A 27,348-nucleotide genomic window follows, 5' to 3' on the forward strand; every position below is an offset into this window, starting at 1 on the left:
ATAAAACAGCTGCTATGGTGGACATGGCTAGTCATTCATTTGCCAGAAGGCAAAATGGTGAGACTAAAATAAAAGCAATTTCCCAACAACCTAAGTATAAGGCAAAAGTGGGGTTTGAGCTCTAAAACATACAATCACTCTCTTGAACCCAAATAAAAATGGTGCTGGAGGGCAGCATCTCAATTAAAAACTAAATAACTAAGAAAACTTAAGAAATAAAAGAGAAAGGTTTGCGGGCACATTGGTGTCCATCGGCACCACGTCGGAGACCCCAAACAAGGTTGCAGTTTCGTTTGTGGAGGAAAATGGTTATGTATGGAGTGATCCTGAGAAGGTACCTTCAGGGAATCAAGTTCAAATACCAAGGGTAATTTTCTTTCGTCTTTAGAAAAGCCATAACTGCAACTGCCCTAAAAGAAGCGTGGGCTGCTATCATGATCCAGAAATACTGCCGAGGATATTTGGTGCGTAGACTTTGTCAGCTCATCCGCGTGGCTGCTTTGACAATCCAGGCTTTTACCCGAGGATTTCTAGCAAGGAAGAAATACAGAAAGGTACAGACCATTAAAAACTGACTAAGGACCTATGGTCTATCTAGTAATTTACTATTAGTTTACTATACAGTGAAGAAATCAGTGCCACTGATTATCCAGAAGTACTGCCGGGGACATAGTCATTAAATGACTAGGTATTCTGTCTATATTCTTATAAAGATGCTTGAAGAACAGAAGGCATTAGTCCTCCAGAAATACGCCCGGGCTTGGCTCGCTAGACGTAGATTCCAGAGTATTCGCCGTTTTGTGTTGAACATCCAGCTTTCGTACAGAGTACAGCGACTACAGAAGAAACTGGAAGACCAGGTAATAAAGAAGTATCAACATGCTTTGGAGGAATTTTCTGTATATTTTATTTGAATAAGATGTTTTAGAACATAAAATAATTGCTGATTGACCAGGAATGAATCATTCCTAGAGGCAGGGTTTTCCATTATTTTAGTATGGCCATCCTATTCTATGCGACTCCTTGATAAACATGCCTGTTCCTTGTGATCATCTGCTGAGGCTCTGTTTTGCAACCCCCTCCTTCAGAGGTTAGATGGGCTGGCAACAAGGAAACAGGGCCTTTTTGGTGATGGTGTCCTGCTTATGGACTTCCTTCCTGGCAGAGATTCATATGCTGCCAATGTTACTACTGTCATCCTGGTGTCAAATGAAAACAATTTTATTTCCCTGAGTATTTGATTGTTGCTATGTCTCCCCCCTCCCTGCTTCTTACATTGCTTGCTTGTTTATTGGTATGTGTGTTTTTTCCAAGTGGAGTTTTCGATTTTATGTTTAACTGATTTTAAATTTTGTGGGTCACCTGCTTATTGAGTTGAATAGGCGCTGGAACACAAATCTTTTCAGTAACATAAATCAATATGCCAATAAACATGGCTTGGGACCACAATACCTGACGCAACGCCTCTCCTGACGTGAATATATCCAGTCACTACGTTCAACATCTAAAGTCCTCCTCCAGGTGCCTACTCTGAGAGAGGCTTGGAGTGTGGCAACGAGGGACAGGGCTTTTTCGGTGGTGGCCCCCAGACTATGGAACAATCTCCCTGACGAGGCTCGCCTGGCGCCAATGCTGTTATCTTTCCGGCGCCAGGTTAAGACTTTCCTCTTTGCCCAGGCATATAGCGGCACATATTAATTACCCACATGTTTAGTTTTTTAACGGCTTTTAATGCTTTATGTGTGTATGTTCTGTGTTTTAGAATTTAAAATTTTGTATACTCATTTTTATCTTAATTTTAGAATTTCTGTAAACCGCCTAGAGAGCCCTGGCTATGGGGGTGGTATATAAGTGTAATCAATCAATCAATCAATATCTCAAACCTCCAATGTATGCCCATAATTCACAATAGTCATAGTATTGAGTGTCAGAATAATAGGATGCGTCCAACGTTAGTCCTACTTAGTCATGACTAACTGAAATCCCATTCATTTCAATGGGTCTACTCTAAGTAGGACTAATCCAGTGCCAAGATTATGAAGTCTTGTGTACTCGAAAGGTGGCTCTTCAGGTAGCCTCTGAGACTGAGTGGTTTGTGCAGATCCTGGAGCATTTTTGGTAAGCAGGCAGGCACACCTGTGATTCTCCTGGGCACACCTCTTGGCATTTGTTTTGAAAGAGCCATATTTATTTTCATAGAATCAGAGTAGTAGAGTTGGAAGGGGCCTATAAGGCCATTGAGTCCGACCTCCTGCTCAAGGCAGGAATCCACCCTAAAGCATACCTGACAGATCTTACCAGCTGCTGAATTGAACAGGCTGATTGTACCTGCTCTAATGCGATTCTTAATTGATTTTAGAATAAGGAAAATAATAACCTTTTGGAAAGATTGACCACTCTATCCTCAAATCACTCCAACGATGTTGAAACAATTCAGAAGCTTCAACTGGACCTTGAAAAATTAGCCGGGCAGAAGAAAATATATGAAGAAAAGGAGAAGAAGCATAAGGATAGCTATGAACAGGTTAATCTTAACGGGGCTTACAAATAAAGAACCATTACTGGGGCAACAAGCAGGGTTAGGACTGGGAGTGATGTTTACTTTGGAGCATTAATAAAAATCAGCAGGTGCTCTTAAAGATACGGCATGTGTTTTAACAGATGTTCTCCTGCCTTTACCTTTTCCCTTTCAGAGGGTTTCAAAACTTGAAAATCACAACACAGAGCTCCAAGAACATAAGAAGCAGCTAGAAAAGGAGCTTCAAGAGAAAACTGAGGAAATGAAAGGTGCAATGATTCAGATCAATCGTTGACAGCTATTTCAGGAATCAGGGTGATGTTAGTAGCTCCTTTTGGAGCAAACAGAAAAGAAATACTAAAATATTATCCCCCGAGGAAGACATTTTCTCAGAATGCATCAGGACCTTGTGTTCAATTTAACTCAGCCTTCTACTTTTTAGAATCTCTCCTTTTTGTGCCATGAATTTGTGGTGCTGCCCTCTTTTTCATGACAATGGTTCAAATGCGTGTAGGGTGACCTTGAAATGATGAACAAGGTGTGGAGAATGGGCAGCAGGAGGCAGAGCAAGATGTGTTGAGCCCACGAAAAAGCAGCGAAGATGGCATACCCTGACTGCTGTACTAGCAGACCATTACAGACTGTGGGCACAATCCGTTGGGAAGTTTCCTGGGCAAGCCTATTGAAATGAATGGGGACTGCACAAGAGAATCTCCTGGAGGATTGAACGCCATGATGTGACACTAGCATTTTAGGGCTTTGAGCCAAAGATGCAGGCAGATGCTTCAATGTAAACCGTTAAGATCTGCAGGCATTAACATCCCACTTTTAATTAGCTGTCCTTTGTAGTTCCCTAACCCAAAAATTAATTTCAAAGTAGCATTTAGGCTTTTCAAAAGTTGTATGACATCTGTCCTAGGGCATGTCTAGACCTCCCGGCTTTCCGGGAGGGAGAGGGGAGGATCTCATGATAGGGGGATTGTGGGATCCTCCCCCTTTGTCTACATGTGGCGCGCGACTTCCTGGGAGGATGTAGGACGTTGCGGCCACCTTTTTTTTTATAGCAAATGAGCGCAGAAGCGTTCCTGCGCAAAGGTACATGATTTTTTTTCAAAAAAAAAAATTCCACCCCCGCCACACACACAATGGGTGTGGAGCTCCTGAGGAGCTCTGCGCCCTGTGCCTGGTTCCTGGCTCCTTGCGGTTACTCACTAGGAACCGGGACAAACCGGGCCGGCCAGCCACACGTCCTGCGGTCTTGGGATCATCCGAGAACCGTGGGAAAAAATGGGATTAAAGGGTAGGGCGATATCCCGGGGAAAGGGAGGGAACATCCCTCCTTGCTCCTGGGATCCCCTGTGTGTCTTGTGGACGCACAGGGACAATCCCGGGACGATCCCTGGGATATCACCCATCTAGACATGCCCCTAGCTGTTTTGTAAAAGTATCCACTTACAATTAGACACCCTTATTAGATTCACTTATCTGTCTATAGCTTATACGTATGCTTGACTGCAATCATTTCATTCTGCATAAACATTTTTCAAATATAGTGTTATCTTCCTGCAGATAAAATGGATGATCTGACAAAACAACTCTTTGCCGATGTTCAAAAAGAAGAAAGGCAACGAATGTATGCAATTTAACTGGTGACTTTAAATAGCAGTTCTCCTGTATTCTTCATTTTTGTTATTCTGCAAAGGAATTAAGTATCTATAAAAGGAATGAAAAACATTACTAGCAGGAGGTAGTGAATTTAAATAAGTTAGACAGACAGTGTACCTTGCTAAGTTATTAAAGAGTGTGGCCCCAACACTGAGAAAGTTAGTTGCTCCAAAGTCCAACTGAATTCAGCACAAATATTTTGGGGAACTGTATCTTTATTTTTCTTTCCATTGTGTACATGTGCTAGGTCCAAGGTTCTCCAACTCATGAATCTATCATCTATATACAAACACCAAGTCCATAAAGGAGGGTCTGAGTACATTTATTTGCAATTCTTCCAACAGACCAAATGAATCAATAAAGTATTTACAGAAATAAACTTGGAAACTAAAACTAAATTTAAAAAAGTTTTAAGTCCTGTCATTACATTCCTGGAGCCCCAGGGGGAGCAACAACTACACTCTTATTGTGACTTAAAAACAAAACAGGTAGATGAGGCAGCAAAATTACGATGTCTATGAGCCTTGTCCCTCTGGAATCACATCATTTTCCACTTTACTCATATTGTCAGTATAAGGGAACTCCAGTGATCTTCAGATGATATTTAGGATTAAGAGACATACTTTTTTTTAAAAAAAATCAGTGCTTGTATAATTTTCTGGTGATTAGAATATTTCCATTGGATGTGTGTGCACGGTGAGGACAGGATCGCTGAAAATCAGGCAGAGGCAAATTGTGCGAGTTCATGGAACTCAATTTTTTTGCCCAATTTTGAGTGATTTCCGCCCTTTGCCAAGAGCCTCCTGCACCTCATCCCATGCTGTTCAGGAGGTTTTTCAGCTTGCAGAGATGACGGAAAAGTCTCCTTGCAGGAGCCTCCTTAAGATCCAAGCCATTAATCTGAAGTAAGAATGAAATGTTTAGTACTTGTGTGTGTGTGTGTCAGGGAAGGGCGCGTAATTCAGATGTAGAGCACATGCTTTACCTGAAGAAGGTCCCAGGTTTTATCCTCAGCATCTTCAGGTAGGGCTGGAAAAACTCCTGCCTGAAACCTTGGAGAGCAGCTGCCAGTCAGTGTCCAACAATATTGGGCCAGATGGACCAACAATCTGACTTCGTCTAGGGCAGTTTCCTATATATATATATATATATATAGAGAGAGAGAGAGAGAGAGAGAGAGAGAGAGAGAAAGGGATGTTAATTACACTCCTATAATTTATTTGTCTTTTTATATTTTATTAATAACCTTCCGTACATAGAGATATAAGGAGAAAAACGCTTTTGTGATTTCGTTCTGAATCTTTGTAGAATACTTGAGAAAAACTTCCAGGGCCAGAAACAAGATTATGAAAAAAAGATGGAGTTGCTCAAGGCAGAAATAAAATCGCTCAAAGATGAAAATGATCAGCTCCAAAATCAAGTTCGGGAAAAACAACAAGTTCAGGATGGCTTAAAAATGGAAGTAGAAGAACTTACAAACCAAGCAAAGGTACGGTAACCATTTAAACAGATGCATTCTGTGACCAGCATTAATTAACATTCAATTTTATCTTGGATTCTTCACTACATAGTACGAATGGAAAATCCCAAACAGTTCTATAAATTGAACATTGTAATTGCATTTGTTGCATATTTCTGGGCTCAGTCTACAGTAAGAAGACAGATATACTCTGTGTCTCATAGGTAGCACCCATTCAGTTCAGTGGGCTTGTACAGAAGAACTTGATATGTGCACAGCGCATATGTTGCTGCCATTTTGAATAATCATGTTGTTTAAACACAAATAACCCATAGCGTTCAAGTTTGCACCTTATGGAATAAGCTCCAGTGGAGCTAATCAGACGTCACATATTCAAAATGGAGATGGCATGTGACCCTGGAAAATCATGGGTTAATTAAGCTATGATTTGCTGCTGTTATGTGAAAGCTAAGTCAATGACCATGCTTTAAACGACAGTCTTAAGATTTTCTTGTTTTTGCTATTCACTTTATCCCATTTATGTCTAATTATATAAATGTTTGACGAACTTAGACAATCCCTGAACTGCAAAAAGAAATTGAACTCATTCAGAGTCAAAAACTGGATCTGGAGAAGCAATTACAGTACCAGAAGCGGGAAATGAGAGGTGATTTGAAAACATTTTGCATTCATAGGGTTAAATATATGGGTGTCAACTATCTTATCGATACATTCTTCCACTTATTGGAATAGTTACTTTGGATCCTTTTGTACGCAAGCTTGCATATGTATATGTGTAACAATGACCCCGGAAACATAAAGATATTTTACAGAGACGTGGTGTGCACACAGTAGATCCTTCACAATACTTCCACCAAATAGGTGAATCAGCTATTTCAGATGGGGAAAATTACAGCCAAGGAACACAACTTTATTTTAGCAGAAATATTTACAGAAAGAAAAAAGTTTGATTTAATATACCAAGCCCCTAACCCAAGACAAGGCGACTGTTTCCAAGTCAACAGAAAGACAGAGGTAGGGAAAACAAAGGCCTTCACTTCTGGTTTGTTCAGAATTACTTGGAAACTCACAGGCTACCCTCGCTTTCACAGGTTTTTCGTCACCAATTCAAAATGAAGTAAAGCGCCCTGTTGTCAACCATTTAAAAAAAAATGCTTTTAGCTCTTTGGATGGGTGATGATGGGGAGATACTTTGGTTACAGCAATAGAATTTAGACTGGAGAGCCTTAAAGCAAGGCTTCTTTTTAGACCCTAACTAATATGACGAAGATAACAAATGTGGAGAGAAGCAATAGGACTAAGGAGGAGGAGGCAAGGAACGGAAGCTAGCTAATGATGCATGGGTGTGGCTGTACTTGGCTCGAGACCCTAGAATATCTCCGCATAGCACCCTAGGCTTTCAGTTCATCCATCGGACGAGTAAGCCACTCAGTTCAGAGTCCGCATCTCATAGACCGTGCCATAGCCCATTGTAAGCCGCTGCTTCCTGGGATAACAAGCCACCCGCAAGGAGGCAGCAGTGAAGTGATCAGCGGCTCTCCAGGGTTTCCGGCAGGGTTTTTCCCATCCCTACCTGGAGATGCCAGGGATTGAATGTGGGACCTTCTGCATGCAAAGCAGGGGCTGTACCACTAAGCCAGGGGCCTTCATCCAAGATTCAGGAGGAATTAAGGGCAGGACTTCTTCACACAACACAAGACGGTCGTGCACGCGCTGGTGACTTCGAGGCTCGACTTCTGCAATGCGCTCTACATAGGGCTACCTTTGCCTAGTCCGGAAACTTCAACTAGTTCAAAATATGGCAGCCAGGCTGGTCATCGGTACACCTAGGCGTGACCACATTACACCAGTCTTAAAATCTCTTCACTGGCTGCCAATTAGTTTCAAGGTGAAGTATAAAGTGTTGGTTATCACCTTTAAAGCCCTACATGGTTTGGGTCCAGGCTACCTGCGGGATCGCCTCCTCCCGTACAATCCGCCCCACACACTCATGTCCTCTGGGAAGAAGTTACTCCAGCCAACAAAAACAAGGCTGACAACCATTACCCAGAGGACCTTTTCTTCTGCTGCTCCCAGTTCGTGGAATGGCTTGCCGGGAGAGATTCGTCAACTTAACAGTCTTCCAGAATTTAAGAAAGCCATAAAGACTGATCTCTTCCGGCAGGCCTACCCAGTTGAATTTTAAGATGCCTTTTTAATAATGTGCTGCTTTTAATAATGTATTATTTTTAAATGTTTTAATTAGTTGTATGTATTTTATGGTGTTTTTATTTGTGTTGTGCCCCGCCTCGATCCAGAGGGAGAGGCAGGTAACAAATAAATAAATAAATTTATTATTATCATTATTATTATCATTATTATTATTATAGTTCAACTATGGAATTCCCTATCACAAAGTGTAGTGACGGCCGCCAATTTGGATGGCTTTAAAAGGGGGTTGGATAAATTAATGGAGGATAAGGCTATCAATGACTACTGGCCATGATGACTCTATGCACCTCCAGTATCAGAGGTGGCATGCCTGTGTATACCAGTTGCTGGGTAACATGAGCGGGAGGGTGCTGTTGTACTCATGTGCTATTTGTGGGTTTCCCACAAGCAGCTGGTTGACCACTGTGTGAACAGAATGCCGTCGCCTTTTTGATGTGACCGCTTCTCGTAGTACGGCTAGGGTGGATGAGTGCCAGACAAGCTGGACAGGGCTGGCCCGGCGTTCTATTACCTCCATCCATCAGATTGGATTTTGTGATACAAAATGAGTGGTTGCAGTGGAACATTTAAATGCAGTTTATAAGACTCTGCTGCCAAAGTGGAAACTCAATATTCTCATAAAATTGTTTATTTATAGACAAGATGTCGGACATTACGAGGCAACTTCGTGAGAGCTATGACTTTGCAGATGTAAGGAGCAGGTACAGATATATTCTGTTGCCTTTTGAAAGATAGCAGCTTTAAACTTCGTTTTAGAAATCCCGTATTTGTTTGAAATTCTTTCTCCTTAATCTTTTCCACCTTTTGCCTTGTAACAGATTGTCTGCTGAAGATTTCGAACATTTAAATGAAGATGGGGAGCTCTGGTTTGCCTACGAAGGCCTGAAAAAAGCCACGAGGTTAGCCTTATTATTTGTCGTTCGGATATACTTTTGATCTGAATATTGGTGGTATAATGGAAACATCATAATGAAGCTTCAGCATAATCAGTTGTTGCTTTATAGTAGAAAGCTATTATGGACCAATATTACAAGCTCTTAGTACTGTGGGGAAATGGTCTTAAGGGATTGCACATTTGAGTAAGACAGCATTGTGAATCATCAGCCATCCTGTGGACTTTGTGGAGCCATATTCAGCTTGGTAGAAATAAATAAAATAAAATAGGACTTGGGGAAGTCATCCACTCCCTCTATCCCACTCATCTAAGCTCTCCCCCTTTTTGGCTTCTCCTCCCTGCCTCCTTGCCAGCCACCACCATCACTGAGCCATACAGTACACTTGTTCCAGCCATTTAAAGCCAAGAGGACTGGAAAGATGGATCAACATTTTTAGGGGCTGCCTTCACAATGCCGGGTTGGGGCTGCTCTCACTGGTGCATGGTAGTGGCAAGTTGTCCTAACGAGGAGGCAGCGTGGGCTTTCTTGTGGCCATTAGGATCACCGGGCCCTCCCCCTCCCCCTCCATGGCTTTCGCGACCAATAGGAGATCGCCTTCCACCCAGGAATGCCCCCGGAGTGGCTCCAAATGAGGACAGACCAGCGGAAGAACTGGGCTGACCTTGCTCTGGCTGAAAAAGTCAAGTTAAGTTCCCAAATTTTCAGCTGTGCATCTTCGCCTCTTTGCCCTGGGGTGCCTTCGAATCTGCAGCTCCGTCATCTATCCAACACAGCATGGATTCGGAGCCGCCCTGGGGCAAAGATGACATCAAGACAGCCCCCCCACCAGTCCAAAAAGACCAAAGAGTGATGGTTAGAGCTCCATGGATTTTTGGTTTTGAAACTGGTTTGCTGTTCTGTATCAGCTGCTCTGAAATATAAGCTGTCACAGCTGCTCTCTTGGGCTGCATGTGTGACTCTTTCAGTGGGCTTCCTTGCTTTAAAGGGTTGTGGGCTTGGAAACTTAAGCAGGGGACAATTCACATTGGCAGTCTTGACTTTAAATGGCTACGGGAGTGTCTTTGGAAAGCATGGCAGGACAGAGGTGTCAGCAGTGTGCAGTAATAGGTTGAATTTCTTTTTCTGTTTGCCAAGGGGCTGTGGCATGGCAGAACTGTACCATGTGCACAAGCAGAACACTGGAAATCAATTTCTGTTTCTGAAATTTCATAAAACTAAGAAACCTTGGTTTTCTGTTTGGATGATCCCCCTTCCCAAGTCTCGGAAAGTCACCTGTGCTGGACTTTGGTGAGCTGCTGCCAGTCAGAGTTGCCCAATAGCCTGACTCAGCAAAAGGCAGTTTCAAGCCTTATTCGTGTGTTTGTGTTCTGATAAGAGAATAAGCACTGTCTTTGCTGCCAGAAATGCGGATTTTATAGTAGTCCTGTTGTGTGGGATATGTTTGAAAAGGACTTGTCTTTATCACCACATTTAATCTGCAAGTTTTAATTTCAGCAGTTTGCATCTATATAGCTTACATCCACTGTGTTATCTCATTTCTGTCTTCCTTTTTTTTTTAATAGTAGGTATTCAGTCTGTAAACATTAGGGGTTTGATGTAATGAATGTGTCTCAAATCCTCCTTGACCAAATGCCTCTCATACAAGTAAAACAGAAAAGAGATAAGTCTGCTTGGATTAAGAAGTTTTCTTGGAAACCTCCCTAATTGTATCTAAAGAGCTTGAGGGCACAATTCTATGCATGCTTAGACAGAAAGAAGTCCCACAACTCCCATCATTCCCCAACCAGCCATGCTGGGAATTATAGGAATTTTTTCTGTCTAAACATGCATAAGATACATCCTTAGACTTCTAAACCTGGTGGCCTTAAGCGAATATAACTTTTTTTCTAGCTAAACTTTTTTGTTGTTGTAATATTCAGTCTAAGAGCTTTATTTTTATGTCAGATGGTTCTTGGATCTTTGAAGAGACATCCATCGTTTCACAGGTCTTGTACTGTACTTTACTATTATACATATATTTCTGTTCTTTTAACAGAGTATTGGAAAATCATTTTCAGTCGCAGAAAGAGAACTATGAAAGGGAGATAGAAGGTCTCAGTTCTAAAGTTGAACATCTTAGTCAAGAAATAAACCACTTACAGAAGCTGTTCAGGGAGGAAAATGACATAAAAGACAGCATCCGACTTCAAGTTGCCCGACTAACCTCAGAAAACATGGTAAGGACTAAATATTATAAATTTAGAAGAACACAGTTGGGGTGCTTAGCACTCAACCACAAAAATTCACATTTGAAGTGAAAGATAAATGAACATTTTTATATATTTCTACCGTGGGTGAGTCATATTTACATCAATCCTACATAAGCTGTCTGAGAATACTATTATATAATGTTCATAATCAGGCACACAAAAAGATATGCTCTTTGTGCTGATACACAGCCTTTGACACATAGAAATAAAGAAATAAATCCAACAGGGCAGAAGCCTCCAATGCGTAAGTAAATCAAAATAATATACAATGTATCAGCAATTAAATAACAGTAACAGCATTTTACAGAACAGCATGTGGAATTTTTTTTTTAAAGTACAATATTGTACCACCCAACAAATCCAATGTTCTAAGTATTTAAGTAAATAGTACACAGGTGTCCGGTACAGTGCCCGTTTCGAGATATCTTTATCAATTGGACGTTTATTCATAGAAGGAGTCGTGGCTATATGTTTGGGGTGAAGCCCTCCCAATGACACTATCTTGTAGTTCTCATGTGTAGAACAGCCAAATAAATTTAGAAACATCTTCTTGGAGCAAATTGCCTCTGAATACAACCAGGTAACCAATTAAGCACACGCACCCACCCCGATCTTAGCAGAGGCTCTTCCCAAGAAGCTCACACCTGCCGGCCCACAGCAAACCTCGTTGTCTTCATGCAGGGATGGGGAACCTATTTCAGCCTGAGGGCCAAATTCAGTTTTGGAAAAGCTCTGATGAGCCACATTCCAGTGGTGGATGGGGCTAAAAATATAGACAATGCCACCTTATTGTAGGTTAGAATTCTTACTGCCAGTAACTAAACCTTAGCAGAGGCATTTCAACTTTTTAGGATTGGGAAGTGGAACCTGCACAAAAGCCAGAAAATCACCAAAAAATCAGTGGTTGGTTGGGGGAAGGGGGTGGTGGTTATCTAGGGAACCCTGGAGGGGCAGATTGAGACCCCTGGCCAGTTTTGGCCCTGGGCCTGAGGTTTCCTTGCTTGTCTTAATGGGTCAAAGCAATCCCAATACTCCGTTTGTGCAACAGAGAGCTCCTGAGCACACCACGAACAACTCGTAAGCTATAGACGTGGCTCAGGGAGCTTTATTTATCATTTGAACTCTTCCTCTCTGTCTCTCAAAATGAAGTTTTGGATCTAGAGCAGAGCAAAATCTAGGCAGAGGTAGAAGTTGCAACAGCAGCAACTGCTGAAGAATTCTGTTAGTTTCTCAGGAGGTCTGTTGAGAAGGTATTTGAATATTTCTTCTTTTTCTGTGAAGATGATCCCAGATCTTAAGCAGCAGATTTCTCAGCTTCAGAAGCAGAAGATGGATCTTGAAAACTGTCTTCAAGATGAAGCTGCAAAGAATAAAGGTAATTTGCCCTACAGGAGCTGGGCTCTGCAAATAAAAAACAACAACGTCTTCTGTCATGAATTGTCTACTTAGGAACCTTTTGATAAGGAGGGCTCACCATGAAGTGGTAGAGCACATGCTCCATATACACAAGGGGCTTGCTTATATCCCTGTGCATCCAAATGACGCACAGGGGATCCAGGGAGCAGGCAGGGATGACCCCTCCATTTGCTCGGGATAATCCTTAGGTGTAGAAACGGCCATAGTCCCAGCTTTAATCTTTGGCATCTCTAGTTAAAAGGATCTGAAGGACCAGACCTGGGAAGAGTCTACCTGAGACCTTGAAGAGTGGACAATTGGAGGCCCTCCAGATGTTTTGGCCTTCAACCATAGCCGGCATAGCTAATGGTGAGGCATGATGGGTGTTGTAGGTCAAAATGTCTGAAGGGTTTTTTGGCCTGCAACCCCCTAGCCTAGATGGATCGACTCATTTTATTCCCATTTTTTCATATGTTTAATTTTGCCGTTTTTATGCATAACTGAAGGTTGTTCAGATTGTACATATTAGACATTATTCTTTTTTGTTGTTGTTGTTGTTAGAAGGCAGGAACAAAGGATTTTCCTTGGGGGAAATAGTGCAACTCACCATCATGACTTCACTGTAGAGGAGCTGATGGAGTACATAGATTATAGCAGGATTGTATCTTAGAATATTGCCTTGTCGCAAGGCTTTAAGTACTTTTGGACATTGATTTTTGGTGAGATAAGAAATCCAGACTCCGTAAGTGAATGGCTACTCTTCTTTTGGCTGCCGTGGAAATTATGTTGAAGTAGCCAAAAAAAATCACGAAGCAGCAATCATTGTGGTTATAACAGAAGGATTTAAAACTCTCTAAGGCTTTTATGTTTTATCATGTTTTAAAACATGCTGGATCAATCTTTTGAAGGGCTATTGGCTAGGTAATAGACTATTATACTGTAAAAATATTTTAAAGTATGATGTTTTAATTATGTTTATGGTGCTTGAAATAATATTTCTCTCTTCTGTGATGTTTTGTATTGTGAATCTTGCTGAGTTATTCATACTATTTTTGTAGGACTGTGGAAACTGCTGTGGCTTACGACTAATATAAATAGAGACTGTTTTACAATGTAGTTTTCGATTTTTAAATTGCTTCTCCTGTTGGTTTCTGTCTGACCTGCAGCTGTTGGTTCATAGTCTCTCTGTCCCTAATTAGGGAGAAAAATCTAGATACATAATTCACCTCAAAGTCTTCCTTTATGGTATTTTATAGTCCAGCTTTGTAGAATCACAGAGAATTAGAATTGAAAGGAATCTTCAAGGTCACCTTCTCCAACCCTCTCAGTGCAGAAATCTAGCAACTGCAGCATCCCTGACAGATGACCAACAAGCCTCTGCTTATATATAGCCTCCAGGAAATGAGTACATGGTTACTGTTAATATATTAAAGTAATAAAATTCTAGTCTAAGTTACCCTAGTAAAACTATGTTCCTTATTATTAAAGAGAAAATGGAGGAAATGGTAGATCTGTTGTATCATAACGTTGAAGAGGAAGGAACACAAAGAAGGTAAGCAATTGAATTATTTTTGTTGTTGTTTACGTCTGAAAAATGTTGGCCATAGTTTGTTTATTTATTTATTTATTTATTGCGTTTCTATACCGCCCAATAGCTGAAGCTCTCTGGGCGGTTTACAAAATTAAGACATTGCAAAGTATAAAACAACAGTGTAAAACCGTAATATAAAATACAGTATAAAAGCACAACCAAGATAAAAACAGCAGCAATGCAAAATTACAAATTTAAAATACAAATTTAAAACAGCAATGTTAAAATTAATTTATAGACTGTTAAAATACTGGGAGAATAAAAAGGTCTTCACCTGGCATCTAAAAGACTATAATGTAGGTGCCAAGCGAACCTCCTTAGGGAGCTCATTCCATGGCCAGGGTGCCACAGCAGAGAAGGCCCTCCTCCTGGTAGCCACCTGCCTCACTTCCTTTGTCAGGGGCTCACAGAGAATGACCCCTGAGGACGACTTCTTCTGGGTACTTAATCTCATAGAAAAGGAAGTAGGGTTCTAAAATGAATATATGTTGGCTATTCAGTGAAAAATTGCCACTGGTTTCTGAAAGGACGGCCAACCTTTAAAGCATCTCCTATAGCTTTCTTTTTAACAGAAGCTCTCTTTTTTAAAAGACATTTGATCTGCAATTAGCAAATGATCCTGATTACTTCCACGCCATGCAAAATTTCTTTTGTTGACTTTTGCAGACCAGCCCCGTTTTAAAAGAACAAGAGGTGGTCAAGCCCCAGGGACCGTGCTGCCATTAGGCCAACTAGGCAGCCGCCCAGGGCGCAGACCTCAGAGGGGCACAGTACTGCCCTTTAAGGGTCACCGGTTTATACAAATCAACTGTTTTAAGAAAAAAGTAATAAAAGGAAAATATAATCGTTCAGAAACTCTTCTTGAACAGCTGAATTGAAGTTGGCAATTTTTTTGCAAGTAGGTCACCTTGCCTAGGGCGCAAAATAGTCGGGCAACGGCCCTGTCAAGCCCTAGTTTCCAAGGAAGGCCAAAGGGAAAGTGTGAGCTACAAATGGCTGGGAGGTAGAACTTAAAGGCTGTTTCATAGCAGGAATTTCCATTATTTGCAGAAAAAAAGAACTTAAAACTTTCTTTATGCTTTTTAGAGCATTACAAGTTCAAAATGAAATATACACTAAGGAAAAAGAAAAGTTGATGGCTACATTTCAAGATCATAAGGGGACAAATGATTACATGGAAAAACAACTTGAGAGAGAGAATGAAACCAAGAACAAAATATGGCAGGATGTGGCATACCTTACTATGGAAAATACGGTAAGGGAAGGAAACACTTCTGGTAGTGGATTGAGTACTGCTAAAAGTTAAACACACATCACTCATCTTCACCTCTATCAGAAATGAGGAACCTCCAGCCTGCAAGCTTCTTCTGCTGGCTCCATCCCTTCTCCCTCTTGCTCTGTGCAGGAAACCCTTGCTCTTATCCTCTGTCATTGAACAGAGATAAGAGCTGGGATTTCCCAAGAAAGGCAGCTTTTCTTCAGCTCAGTCCAGGGAAACCCCGCCCTTACGTGCAGTCACTGATCAGAGGTAACATCATATAGGCAGACAGACTTTAAATATTCTGCTGGGAATTTAAAGTTTAAATACCTTTATATTTTAGAAATGAGTTTTACTTTCCATGTGTGAAAGCTGGTGCACTAGGGCTTGCTCCTGAGTAGACATGCATAGAATTGAACTGTGGCTTTTATGCCTGAAAGCTGTTGTGCTGGGACTTACTCCCCCAAAGATACACAGGTAATTGAGTAGTGTTGGTATAAACTACATCTGGCCCCTCCCAGTCTGGCCTCGGCCTTGTCCCTTCCTGAAATGTGGCACCTAAGACCCTTCCCAAACTGAAATGTGTCTCCCAAACTTAAAATATTTGCCAACCCAGGCCTGACCCTATATATAAATAACGAAGCATGAGCTAGACATTTTTAATAATACATGAACAGAGAGATGGGACCCAAACCCCCTATTTTCCTATTTATTCATCAGTAATAAATCTGCATTTTATCCTGCATTTATGGATACACTTGCATGGCATCGTAAATAAAGTAAAAATTATTTAATGGATGAAACGAGGATCCGTCAATTAATGAGGATCATTTTTTGTCAACTGTATTGGACACTATAGGATCTAGAGGAAGAGCTGGATAAGAAGGACAGATTAATAAAGAAACTTCAAGATCAGATCAACACCCTTAGGAAGTCTATAGAAACCAGTGAGTACATTTAGTATATGCTTGAAAACGTTGAATTAGAAACTATATGGAAAATGAAACTAAAATCGAGGTCATAATTATGGGAGTTCATAGGGGCATTTTCACCCTGTAATGCTGTCTAGCAGCTGGAATCCTTTTAGGAAAGGTTTGCTACAAAATTCTAGAAGCACAGGGCTATCAAAGCTGACTTTTGTCTGGAACAGATATATTGTGGGCTTCCTACATGCCATGGTTTTTAAACTGGCAGCTGTCTTTGTGGATGCACAATTCCATTCCCATCTCTAGACTAAATTGCCCCTCCCCTTTCCATTATAAGTGCACTGCTGCTAACCATGGTTAGCATTAACCAGATCCGTGCCAGCTGCATTCCCCTAAAACCATGGTTACAAAACAATTTCAGTTTATTGTTTCAGTTTCTGGTTTTCAGAACCATGGTTAGTGTCTTTAGAGATGACACTATATTATAGCCAATGCAAATGAGGAAAAGAGTGGGGAAAGGAGCATATATCCTGAGTCTAGCTAGTGATTTGCAACAAATGCTGTCCCATCTGTAACAATGCCATTTTGCAAACCATGATTTGCAGGGAGCCAGCCCTGAATCTTCAGCTTTGTACTGATCAAAACCCAGCATCTTTCTGTGACATCAATTTGGTAGCATTGTCCAGTGCTGTTGTAGCCGCTCTTGTTCCAAAACGTAATTGTTGCATTTGATGCAGGAGTCACGTTCCTTAATACGAAATGATTTGGCACAAAATGGTTTGTGTCTTGGATCTTTGTCTTTAACTTTCTAAGCTAGTGAAGAATATTTTTGCAGTAAATATTTATTGATATTTAACAGCCAATGAAGTGCCCATGACATCCATGATGAAAGAATACATTGGAATGTTGCAGTACAGAAAGGAAGATGAAGCAAAAATTGTTCAGAACCTGATTCTTGGTACTTCAATAACATTTTGAATTTCAGCTAAGTATAATCATAAGCAACAGCAAATAGTTATCAAAGTCGCTAAACATTTTTTGGGATGTGGTCAGTATTAATACCTTTATTCTCCTCATTTCCTTCCTGTCATCTCTCTTCTTAAAAGGACTATGATACTATACTGTTTCTAAATGCTTCAGAATAGCAGTGAAAACTGTGTCTCTATTCTTGTTTCTCCCCCTAAAACTTCCCTAAACTGTTCACTCTTAAAGCTAAACACTTGGAAGACTCCAGGCTCCTAAATGTGCTTTTCCTTCTCAGATCTACCATTCCTGTAAGTTGCTTTCTTAGAATCACTGTTTGAAATTAAAATTGATTAGGTGTCACCTCAATTGAATAATTTCCCCCTCATTGGGCTTACGCCACTTCTTCCTTGAATGGGCTTCACAAACAAATTCCTAACATCAGATCTATGTTTACTACAACTTTTTCTGTCTTTCCATGAACTCTGCAAAAATTATGTCTCGTCCATGACCCATTTGAAACACCCTAAAATATCCTCTACATGCTTCTGTTCTCATTTCTTTCTCTGAAACTTTTAATTTATTTTTTGCTTCCACAAACAACTGTAATTTGATGCTTCTGTCCAGTTCATTCCCCGTTCATTTTCTACCCATAAATTTCACTAGTAATATAATATTGTTTACGTACCTTATAACAATGCTGCATATTTTATATGCTTTCCCTATCACAATTGCTTTTCTCATAGTCTAGTGTTTTTGGGGTTTTTTTTTTGCAATACAATTCCAGACTGCCTAAATTTAAAGGTGCATTAAAATTATTTTGCTATCTGTGAAAGGACTTTCACTTCGATAACTTCAGCGGTTACTCATTCAGCCATAGGCAATTTCTGTGCATTTTTATAGTATGATTGTTTAAGGACAATAGTATTTAATTTTTACCCATCAATGAGTAAAATTTGCAAAATGCTCCAGAGCAACATGTGGGGAGAAAGCTAGTAGCTTGTGCTAATTTTCTTATTTCTGGGTCCTTTTTACACTGTTTTTTAATGGTAGAAATACACAACAATCTAATTAAATAAAAAAAATTATGGCAGGGAGAGAGAAAATTAGGATGCAGTCCTATGCACATTTAGACAGAAAAAATGTCATGCTGGTTGAGGAATGCTGGGAGTTGTAGGACTTTTTTCTGTCTAAACATGCATAGGATTGGGCCCTTAATTGGTTACAATTTCATTTCCTTTTTTTAAAAAAAGGTCTAACATGTTCAATTATTTTCTATATAATAAATAATGTACCCATTTCTTCTTGCATTCATGCAGATCTGAAACCCCGTGGAGTGGTGGTAAATATGATACCAGGGCTTCCAGCTCACATCCTCTTCATGTGTGTGAGATATGCGGATTATCTGAATGATGATGACATGCTGAAAACTTTCATGAATATGGCGATCAATGGGATCAAACAAGTAATTAAGGTAGCAATATCTGTGTATAACTGGCTTTCTTTTCATATGATTGGCATCGCTAATCTGCTGGAATGTTTTCGAAGGAATGTTTTCAAAGGAGGGTGTTGTTGCTAGAAGCATTGCTTAGCCAGACTTCCAGAATTGTATTAAGACAACCCCAAATCTGAGACCAGTTCCAACACAACATTTTGCAGCTATGGACTGACTACTGAAATTTATTTATTTATTGTTAAATTTATATACCGCTCCATAGCCGAAGCGATCTGGGCGGTTACAAAAGTTAAAAACAGTGAACATTAAAAAGTATACAAAATTTAAAAACAACAAAAATATAAAAACAACAGTATCCATTTAAACCACAACAGTTCTGGAGTCCATTAAAAAACAAACAAAATTAGCATGTGTTGTTAAATGCTGTTAAATGCCTGGGAGAAGAGAAAAGTCTTGACCTGGCGCCGAAAAGATAACAATGTTGGCACCAGGCGAGCCTCATCGGGGAGATCATTCCATAATTGAGGGGCCACCACTGAAAAGGCCCTCTCCCTTGTTGCCAGTGGTTTTCGTGATCAAATATAGATGAAAATATGTTAGGTAAAATTGTCATCCACCTCCCGCCTTCTTGCTTGTAGGAAATTCCATAATGTGCAACTCAAGGAATCTCTACTAGCAGCAAATTACATACAGGACCCATCAGTATTGCATATTCTCACATACTATATACAGAATTTTGAACTGGAAAGAATCATCCTGTAGTTGCAAAACATTACATTAGAATTGATCTCTGTTGTCAGGTGATGCAAATTTTAAACCTGAACTTAGAGGGCTGCTACGTTAGGAGTTTTGCTTATAGCATTATGAGAGGTTCCAAGGTCAGCAGTAGCTCTAGTTGAGCAAGTTTCATAGCTTAATCTTGGAGGTATTTATGTGTGATTGGTTGAGTTCCTGTGACTTCCTGATTAATTCCATTAGGAATATTCCTTTATGCAGATTACTTCAATTCCTGATGTAAAACTTACAGAGTTTACATAGAATTCAAAGTATGATTGGTTGCACACTATAGATTTGTATAACGGTAATATGATATTGGCAGATTTATTTTCAGTTCCTTTCTTGATTATTTTCTACATGGAATTTGCATTTCCCCAACCTGGCTCCAAATATATCAGACTGCAACTCCCATGTTGGCTGGAAATGATGAAAGTTGCAGTCCAACACATTTGGAGGGCACCAGTTTGGGAAAGGATGATGCAACGTTTAGTTAAACCCAAAACTGTGACTCCATAACATATTAAACAAAACCAGTGTCTCATTGTTTAGGAACATGTTGAAGACTTTGAGATGTTGTCCTTCTGGCTCTCAAATACATGCCATTTTCTTAACTGTTTGAAGCAGTACAGTGGGGAAGAGGTAAGAATAATTTCAAATTCCGTGTAAAATAATTGATCACCACAATACAATGCAATACTTTTGTTTTTAAATATTGCCCATTGAATCACTTTGACCATATCCTTCCACTCCATACCCTTGTACGATAATAAAATGGAGCATAGTAAGAAAGTAGTTCATTTTGGGGGGGAAGGGGTGTCAAATAACATGGTAAAAATTTCAAAAATAAATGACAACTTGCTAGGAAGATATGGAATCACTAACAACACAACGGAAGAAACCTATAAATCTAATGTGGTGTTTCATTACCTTACTGTCATGTTTGAATTTGGCAAGGGTGTAAGGAAACCACCTGTTTGTATTAAAGATAAACTTTCCCCCCCAAACAATACAATATAAAATAATACCCCATAATACATAATACATAATAATACATACTAAACAAATTAATAAACATATATTTTTAACTTAATTCTGTTTAATCTAATAATTGATTAACATTAACGTGCTCCCTCAACCCAGGGATCTTATTCTGATTTCCAAAATCTCAGTAATTCCTCTGGAGGTGTTTTCCCTCTCCCCTTTAATAATACAAAGTCCAAAAACTGTTTCCATATTACTTTATAATCAATCGTTTTTATCATTCCTCTTCTCACTCTCATGTTACATGTTAGTTTATCGTTAATAGCAATATCCCATATTTCTTTGTACCAATCTTCTATATGATAATCCCCTTGAACCTTCCAGTTCCTGGATATCATTAATCTTGCAGCTGTTAAATTCGTTATCAGTTCTTTTATCTCTTGATTACATTTCAATTCTCCATACACTGATAACAATGCCACAGTTGGTGTCTCTTCCATCTCCATTCCTATAATTTCTTTTATCTCATTAAACACAATTTTCCATAATTTTTGTACAAATTTACATTCCCACCACATGTGTAAATACGATCCTTTCTTTTGACACCCTTTCCAACATAATGCCGAGTTCGTCTTATTTATAATATTTAATTTCACGGGGGTTAGGTACCACCTCCAAACAAGCTTGTAATAATTTTCTTTTATCCTCATGGACATGTTTCTAAACACTTGTTGTTTCCATATGCCTTTCCAACTCTGTTGCCCTATTTGTTCCTTCAAATCGATTTCCCATACCATCTTACCTATGCTTTCCGTCTCTCCCTTTCCCACTAATATTCAATATATATTACACTCATTAAACCTTTTATTGGTTTATTTTCTCTTTTCTCATTTTCTTTTTTTAAAACCAACTCCTCAAACTTAGTAATTCCTCTACACTCTGTTATCTTTTAACCATTTCTTTGTCCATTGTTCTAATTGAATACAATTAAAGATAACCTTGTGCATCTCTTTTCTCTTGATTTCTATGTGCTCAGGGATGTTGGTCATACTTAGTAATTCAGCTGATTCCTGCAGTCCCACATATGGAAACAGATTTCAGTTCTTTCCCCGGAGGTTAGGAGGGCCTGACCCTGCCTTGACCTGCGGGGGCGCTCTTCCCGCCATGATCCCTGTTCTCTTATTATCCCCGATAGGTGCTTGGAAAGTGGCCAAGGAGTAATCCACTATGACTCTTGAATCACCCCTCCCACTGCACATTGTGAAACTGACCTTTTCCCCTGTCCAGGTCCATGCAGTGGGGCTTTGGGCAGGAATCACGTGATTTATTGAAATTTAGTGTTACGTTCTGGAAAGAAAGAGGGAGTTTTCTGTCAAAATCACATTGGTTAGGCGCCATCGCCCGTTAATATTCTACCAGCACTAAGTGGAAAATGGATGCTTGTGACTTGAGCGTATTAATGGCCCTTCGCTCTTCTGAGTATATGCATGTATTAGTACTAGTCTAGCTAATGTGTAATAGAGTAAAGCCCGAAGTGTACGTGTGGTCTTAATTGCCATATGTTTATAACTATACAACTGACTTCCAGGAATTCACGAGACTTAATACTCCACAACAAAATAAGAACAATCTGAAGCACTTCGATCTGTCGGAATATAGGCAGGTTCTCAGTGACCTCGCCATTCGTATTTATCATCAGTTTATTATTGTAATGGAGAACAATATTCAGCCAATGATAGGTAAGCAGGCGGCAAATAATTATAAGTAGTAGCAAACCTTCTAAGCTATTTAACTAAACCTTGTATGGGGTGACAAAGATCTAGGAGTGAATTACAATTATTTTCTTGTTTCTTCATGCCTGTCTGAAAAGTATGTGCATATATTCACGTGTCCTTATGTATTCTTAGGCTGCAATCCTATGCACCATTGAATCTAGTGGAACCTATTTCTGAGTGAATGTGCATAGGATTGTACTGTTAGTCTCATTTACAGGCTACAAACTGGTCACTACTTGTGACCCCAACCATTGGCTTGAGCTGCTGTGATATCATGGAATTTTCATGTATATACCATTTACTCGGGTGAAAACTGTCAGCGATAAAATGATGAAAAATGGGACAGCTTCTGTGAGAGAAACCCATGGTGGTATGGTACCAGAGACTGATGGGCTTTTTGCTATTTGCATGGCCCAACTCCTTCAGCCAGAAAAGCTAGGGCTTGAAAAGAGACACTTGAGTAGGCTGACCGTATGAAAAGGAGGACTGGGCTCCTGTATCTTTAACAGTTGTAATGAAAAGGGAATTTCAGCAAGTGTCATTTGTATATATGGGGAACCTGGGGAAATTCCCTCTTCATCACAACAGTTAAAGCTGCAGGTGCCCTGCCCTCTTTGAAATCTGGTCACTCTAGTATAGCTCCTGCAGCTTTAACTGTTGTGATGAAGAGGGGATTTCAGCAGGTTCCCCATATATACAAATGACACCTGCTGAAATTCCCTTTTCTATGCAACTGTTAAAGACACAGGCGCCCTGTCCTCCTTTTCATATGGTTACCCTACACTTGAGTCTGTTTCAAGAACTATAGCTGGTTTCCATCGCATCTGTATTTCCACTTTATCCTGAGCCTAAATGTCCACTGAATATGGGATTCTCAAAAGCGCAGCCCACTCAAATGGCCTTCCTCTCTTGCATTACTGCAATAATAAAAGCAAGCTGATTTAAAAAACCTTTAAGTGGCTTTGAAATCATGACTTGTTTCCAGAGCCAAATGGCAGTGAGTCTTTAGAGGGATCATTTTTTTTTAAAAAAATTTTTTTTTGCTTGCTTGCTTTTCTCTTCTCCAGTGCCGGGAATGCTGGAGTATGAAAGCTTGCAGGGGATTTCTGGCTTAAAACCGACCGGATTCCGCAAGCGTTCTTCTAGCATAGACGACACAGATGCCTACACCATGACCTCCATCCTGCAACAGCTCAGCTATTTTTATACCACGATGTGTCATAACGGCTTGGACTCAGAGCTTCAGAAGCAAGCTGTGAAGCAGCTTTTCTTCCTGATTGGAGCAGTCACCCTGAACAGCCTCTTTCTCCGCAAGGACATGTGTTCTTGTCGAAAAGGGATGCAGATAAGGTAAATTTGTATTTAAATAATAATAATAATAATAATAATAATTTTTAAAAAACCATTTGCATCCTGACATTCGATTAAGAAGAAGAAAAAAAACCTCAGAAGTGGCTAACAGTAATACAATATTGCCATGTTTCCAAGCCCTCTCACCGACATGTAAGACAATAAAGAGGTCTGCTGTGAAATCAACAAAGCTTTATTCAGTAAATAGACACCTCTGCACACCTGAAGGAAGTGTGAATGCTAGGAGCTATCCTCTGAGCTTAATTAGCCTAACAAAGCAAGGCAGTTGCCTATCAACTAAATGGACTATTTGCTGCTGTTCCCGACAGGTTTTTACTGGACCCCTCCTTCAGGGAGGGTCATCAAGCTGTAACCTCTGCCCTGTGGCTAGTCTGTCAGACTGCCTCCCACCTCCTCTGAACTCTGCCCACTTTACTCTCTGTGTGTGGGGGCCTCTGGAATCTGTCAATTCTGATGCTCCCTTCTCCTCTGGCAAAGACTGAGTTCCTAGGAGGGTGGGGGGAAGGGGCAAGATGATCTCTGAGCCTCCTGTTCAACAAGCTCCTGGAAAGATTCCTCCTTGACTCCTAGAGAGTCTTGGAGAATTTCCGCTCCCACTTCTTATCTCAGCTGATCTTCTTCAGCCTCCCAGTCCGATTCGGAATCCACACCAGAGAGATCCAGACTCTTCCTGACAGATATAAACCAAAATACAAGGCGGGGAAATCACATAAAAACACATCAGCAGACCAATGAAAGCAGCAGGAACCAACAGGTTAAACTGGTCTACCTCCAGATGTGTTGGACTGGGGGATTATGGGAGTTGTAGTCAAACTCATCTGGAGGATGCCAGGTTGGGAAGACTGACTTAAACAAATACCAGCATTCCATTACAGATTACAGGCTGTATGCACCAGTTGTTGGGGAACATGGGTGGGAGGGTGGTGCTGCATCGTGTCCTGCTTGTAGGTTATCTCTGAAAGAGTTGCCCTGGCTGGATCCTTAAAAGCAGGGATGGAGCAAGGTAGAGTTTTGTGTCTTTACAAAGAATGCCCTGCCCCACATAAACACTTATATAACAAGGCTATGAATCTGAGGTTCTTAAAGCATGGGTAGATTCCTATGGGAGATGGTGGCCCTTAAGGTATCCTGGACCCAGTAGGTCCTGAAAGCTTAAAATTAAACACATTCTGTTATACCCAGTAGCAAAAATACAGAAGATTAGCAGTGGTCTTCCGGAAATCACCCGTCACTAATTGTTATGTTCGGAATAGCGTTGCATTGAAAGTCTTGGATCTTGTTAATGTATAGACATGGCTAGAGGAAACTGTAGGAAAACGATGCACTTTCCACACTGTATGACATTCAAAAAATAATGCCGTCTACGAGCATAATCCAATGAATGTTTAGAAAGGAAAGCATTGTACAACTCCCAGCATTCCAGGAGTTGACCGACTTTTTTCTGCCCAAACTTGCATAGGATTGCACCTTAAACTGTGAACATAAATGGTTCTATTTAATAAATTAAAGTCCTGGTTTTTTGGTCAACATGTAAACTATGCCTGCCATTTTAGTCTGTCCGTGTTCTTCTTAACACATTGCTCTGGGTCCACTTCGCATAAGATTTCTATTTTCTTACATCTGAATTTTTTCTAGGTAGAAAAAAAACATGTGCAACGTGACTTTTATGTTACCAGGGTGCTTCCAGGTGAGGCTTTTATAGTGCCACCATCCTGCTTCTTACACAGAATTTTACAAGGGGTCCAGACAACCTCCTCTTCCACACATAACCCTCTCTTGTTTTCCCCGGCGCTTCTTTCATACGGCAGGAAATATGTTAAGGAAAAAATGATGGAATAGCTGCCTAATGCCTTCTGATTGGTAGTGCTAGAAGGCCCTCCATCTGGAAGCACCTCATCTTCTGGGCAAAAAGAGATGTAAATAAAACTATATGTTTCCTTCTGCTTCTTAACCCTAGGTGTAACATCAGCTACCTGGAAGAATGGCTTAAAGAGAAGAATCTGCAGAGCAGCTCTGCCAAGGAGACTTTGGAGCCTCTCTCCCAAGCAGCGTGGCTTCTTCAGGTCAAAAAGACCACAGATGATGATGCCAAAGAGATCTATGAATGCTGCACATCCCTCTCTGCTGTGCAGGTATGACTCTACTAGGGCAGAAATAAGCAACTTGTGGCCCTCCAGATCTTGGCTGGGACTCTCTCCTGTTTGGACAACAGGAGAATACGGTCTCAGCTAAAGCCAACGGAAGCCTTATGTAGGCTGAGGAGACCTGTAGTGTTGTCCTGTTCTGGACCAAGCAGAAGCCCATGGGACTCAGAGGCAGCAGGAGGCTCCAGTGAAGCAAGCAACTTGCTTCAACAAAGTCTGGGGCCAAACTGAAGCCTTTTATGTTATGGTTCCAGACTCCACCCTTTCCCTCAGACTGGAAGTCTTAAAGGGACAGGCCTCTGGCTTGTAGCCTAGCACTCCTCTGTCTCTCCAAGAGCTGATGCCTGGGACATTGTCGGTGTTGTCACATTGTCTCCCTGGAATGCAGGGCGGTTGTAGACGAGGGTGCTGGTCCAGTGCTGGGACTCAGGCTCAGGGGTCTCTGGAGGCTCTGCAGTGGTGCTTGGACCTGGAGTTTCCTCTGTTGGCACCACTGGATCATCGACATCAGAGTCCATGTCACTGCTGGACTCCTGGGTCACGACAAGTAGGGTCAGTTTCGCTTCTCCTAAAAGAGTTGACTGGACTGTTAAAGGGCTTGTCCTCTGAGTCTGTGTCTGCTGGGAGGGCCCTTAATAAGGCCCTGATCGATCTACCCCTGAGGAAGCAGGCTGTGCCTCATCCTCATAGGAATCTTCTGCTGCTCACCGGAAGGCCCTATGTGTTGGCGGTCATCACACTCTTCAGTTTGGTTTGGCACACATTAACAGGGTGAATTTTCTTTGTGGATGGCTCTTTTCTCTCATTAAAATTACCGAGATGCTTACCATTTCTTTCTCTGTCTCATCTATTTTTCTGATTTGTCTTTCTTTAAAAAAAGAAGCTTCCCTCTTGCCTTTCACGTGTAATCCTTGCTCCTAAAACCATGTCTGTGTGCATCTATTCCTTAGATTATAACAGGGTTTATCTTCTTGACTCAGTTTCCCTTCACCACATCAGCTTCTCCTATTGTTTCCTTTTCCCTTGGTATTTTACATTCTGCTGTTGTTGGGGGTGATTGCAGTACTTAGGGTGACCATATGAAAAGGAAGGCAGGGCTACTGTATCTTTAACAGTTTCATAGAAAAGGGAATTTCAGCAGGTGCCATTTGTATGCATGTCGCACCTGGTGAAATTTCCCCTTCATCACAACAGTTAAAGCTGCAGAAGCTATACTGCAGCTATACTGTGACCAGATTTAAAAGAGGGCAGGGCTCCTGCAGCTTTAACTGTTGTGATGAAGAGGAAATTTCACCAGGTTCTCCATATATACAAATGACACCTGCTGAAATTCCCTTCTCAATTCAACTGTTAAAGATACAGGAGCCCTGCCCTCCTTTTCATATGGTCACCCTAGCAGTACTTACAGTTGTGGAATCATTGAAATTTTAACTTTCAGGCTGTATATTGCAAGAATTAATGGATTTGTTCAAATAAACTTTTCAGATAGTAAAAATCCTCAACTCCTACACTCCTATAGACGATTTTGAGAAACGAGTGACACCATCATTTGTTCGTAAAGTGCAGGTATGGTTATGAAATCACAATTTCATTTGACAGACTCTACCTGTGGTTTTTTGTTCTTTTAAAAAATGTATTTTCCCATATTGGCAGTTTTAGTATTTGCGACTTTAATCTTCTCCTTATTCTAAT

At 40.7% G+C, this 27,348-nt stretch overlaps 1 protein-coding gene across 1 annotated transcript in view; it reads left to right on the forward strand.

Moving 5' to 3' along the window:
- Positions 1–27,348, forward strand: part of MYO5C (myosin VC) — a 58,013-nt gene that overhangs the window by 30,113 nt on the left and 552 nt on the right. The window contains exons 20-40 of the mRNA XM_063142504.1: positions 389–554; positions 714–860; positions 2,360–2,524; positions 2,694–2,787; positions 4,088–4,151; positions 5,492–5,672; positions 6,216–6,309; positions 8,512–8,575; positions 8,693–8,773; positions 10,806–10,986; positions 12,301–12,394; positions 13,903–13,966; positions 15,092–15,260; positions 16,123–16,210; positions 17,049–17,147; positions 18,472–18,626; positions 19,935–20,024; positions 21,955–22,105; positions 23,209–23,491; positions 25,470–25,644; positions 27,142–27,222. Coding sequence (XP_062998574.1) covers positions 389–554; positions 714–860; positions 2,360–2,524; positions 2,694–2,787; positions 4,088–4,151; positions 5,492–5,672; positions 6,216–6,309; positions 8,512–8,575; positions 8,693–8,773; positions 10,806–10,986; positions 12,301–12,394; positions 13,903–13,966; positions 15,092–15,260; positions 16,123–16,210; positions 17,049–17,147; positions 18,472–18,626; positions 19,935–20,024; positions 21,955–22,105; positions 23,209–23,491; positions 25,470–25,644; positions 27,142–27,222 — 2,686 coding nt within the window. The remainder of the gene's footprint in view (positions 1–388; positions 555–713; positions 861–2,359; positions 2,525–2,693; positions 2,788–4,087; positions 4,152–5,491; positions 5,673–6,215; positions 6,310–8,511; positions 8,576–8,692; positions 8,774–10,805; positions 10,987–12,300; positions 12,395–13,902; positions 13,967–15,091; positions 15,261–16,122; positions 16,211–17,048; positions 17,148–18,471; positions 18,627–19,934; positions 20,025–21,954; positions 22,106–23,208; positions 23,492–25,469; positions 25,645–27,141; positions 27,223–27,348) is intronic.

The sequence above is a fragment of the Elgaria multicarinata genome, chromosome 16, assembly GCF_023053635.1.
Source record: "Elgaria multicarinata webbii isolate HBS135686 ecotype San Diego chromosome 16, rElgMul1.1.pri, whole genome shotgun sequence".
Classification (NCBI taxonomy): domain Eukaryota; kingdom Metazoa; phylum Chordata; class Lepidosauria; order Squamata; family Anguidae; genus Elgaria; species Elgaria multicarinata.